The following is a 2514-nucleotide window of genomic DNA, read 5'->3' on the forward strand; positions in this document are numbered from 1 at the left end:
TCCCACTCTATATATAAACTCTTCGCATTCGGGAAAAAAAAAAAATCTTCGGATGATGTGAGTTGGAGGCGACATGATCCAAGAATAGCATGCACCAATCCAGCCTGCTGACTAGTAGAGGAATGATTTTTAGAAATAATATGCTTATTATTTATTACCCGATTAACATCACCATGTGTTATATTAGGAAGAGCTTCTTGCATGTGACCACTTCTTCCGTTTTCTTATGAATGTGCAGCACATGTTCAATGTTAGATCCAACAACTGAGATTATATGGACAGGATAAAAATCCTGTATCGATCTGCTTGTCTGTCTGACAGCCCCCTTTCATCTCGATTGACTGGTTGAGAGAAAATTCTGGAGACGAGAACTAGCCAGTCCAAACAAACCGGAGTTTTCTAGGGTTGAAAAAAAGAAGGAAGAAAATAATAGAGATGAGAACCTCACAAAAGCTGATATAATGGATGTAATAACAGCTGGATTAGCGTAATAATGGTCATTAATTAACATCCTCTCTTCAATCTACTTAAAGCTTCTGTTCGTCCTTCTCTCCACAGACCCTTGCAAGAGTCTGAGAATTCTCAAACTCAAACAGAAAAACCCAAATAAAGAAGTAGAGGAAAGATGGCAAAGTTTTCTCAGGCTCTACTTGTCGCTGCCCTGTGCTTCATTGGCCTTGTTGGCTTCGTTTACTCCCATGAAGATTACGATGTGGTGGGTAAGGTGTACTGTGACACCTGCCGAGCCATGTTCGAGACTGAAGCCAGCATAGACATGAAAGGTGCACCGGTCAAACTCGAATGCCGAAACCGTGAGACCGGCACCATCACCTACTCTGTAGAAGGTGTCTGCGATGACAAAGGCTATTACAGGCTCCCAGGAAAAGGTGAGCACGAGCAAGACATCTGTGAGGTGATGGCCATAAAGAGCACAGTCCCAGACTGTGATGAACGTGTTCCAGGGCGTGACCGTGCTCGTGTGGTGCTCACACACAACAATGGTGTTGTCTCCGGCGAACGTTTTGCAAGCCCATTGGGATTCTTGATTAAGAAACCTTTGAATAACTGCTATGAAGTTCTGAAGAAGGTCGGCCTCCTTCCCACCGTCAACTTTGACTTCATTCCCAATTAGAGTTTTTGCTGTGTAATCTCTAATTAATTGACCGACGTTTAACCGTCTAGTTGACTTCATTTTTTTATTCTTCTATTTCAATAAAATTTGGAACCTCGTCATTCCTTTCTACCTTGATCTGTCTTCTTTTCGCGTACATGTGCTCGTTCATTCGTTGAAAAAAAAAAAAAAATCGCTCAAAGAAAGAAAGAAAAAGAGAAAGCGCTCGTTCATTTAAATGATTAATTTCTAAATTCATTTCATTTCATTTTCCCTTTTTAAACGGATAAGTGGTATATATAATTCATAGGAAATGCGTATGGATTATAAATACATAAGGAGTTTCAAACTCGTGTTCTCTTCACTAAGGGGTGTCGGTCATTATGGATTGACCAACCCTTAGATGGTAGGTTTTGATTCTTTGCCGATTGAAACCTCATTAGAAAAAATGGTTGAGTGGTTTTCATCGAAAAGAATTCTCAAATAATTAGAAAGCAATCCCATGATATTAGGGTAAAAATGAACAATAAATGAAAGTACAACATATCGAAAGATTTCAAATTACAATAGAGAAAGTTGAGAAACTGATCAAGCCAAACTAGGAAAGTAATAAAATGGAAGGAGGAAAATAATTCAGATCACCTTTATCATGCTTAATATGATGACAGACACACAATAGAGCAATAGGGAAAGTAGAGAATGATCAAGATCCCATGTTGCATGGAAAAATTTGAGAGGGAGTCAAAACCCTCCTAACTGGGGTTCCAAATATTGTACTCAGAACCAGTTGAGTAGTCATACTATATACATAGAGAGGTGTCGGAGATTTTCACGTATTCCCATATCATTGCACAATTTATTTTATTTTAAGAAAAATAGAGTACCATACAAATGAAACAAGATTTGACGTGGTTCATCCATAGATTACGTTCGAGGTGATTAGATGTGATGTTTCACCATGAGGAAGAAGATGAATAAAATCACAACCCAGTCATTGTTCTACCCCTCTCAGCCCTATTAAGAGACTATTAATAATCCCAGAGGTGAAAAATCTTACTTTCAACAAAAATACCAAGATGCCCCGTCTCAAAGAACTTGAACTCTAAATAAGACTCATCGCATCTTCGACAAGGGCCAACGTGGAAAAACTGCCATACGTGCATGTTGAGGCCCTGAAATAGACCTTAGAACATTTCAGATTGGTGAAAATTGGTTTTCATCACAACTAATGCATGCACGGGTATTCCCCAGAAGTACTTTCTTTAAGGTTTTTAGACACCCCATTTGTGCAATAGCCAAACCTTTAAGATTGTACTCCATAAAGATTACTCAAGGTGTAATCAGGTAATGTTAGAGTGCCTCTCAAATGGCATCTCCAGGTTTTCACCCAGCAATGGGCTTTC

The 2514-nt window shown here is 39.1% G+C and overlaps 1 protein-coding gene across 1 annotated transcript; it reads left to right on the forward strand.

Moving 5' to 3' along the window:
* The first annotated feature begins 625 nt into the window (after nucleotides 1-625).
* On the forward strand, nucleotides 626-1132 carry LOC149012001 (olee1-like protein). The gene has a single exon (XM_089162811.1). The coding sequence runs from the start codon at nucleotides 626-628 to the stop codon at nucleotides 1130-1132; it is 507 nt and encodes a 168-aa protein (XP_089018937.1).
* The last annotated feature ends 1382 nt before the right edge of the window (nucleotides 1133-2514 follow it).

This window comes from Hakea prostrata, chromosome 7 (genome assembly GCF_041222555.1).
Source record: "Hakea prostrata isolate BN-2017 chromosome 7, UWA_Hpros_2, whole genome shotgun sequence".
NCBI classification, from domain to species: domain Eukaryota; kingdom Viridiplantae; phylum Streptophyta; class Magnoliopsida; order Proteales; family Proteaceae; genus Hakea; species Hakea prostrata.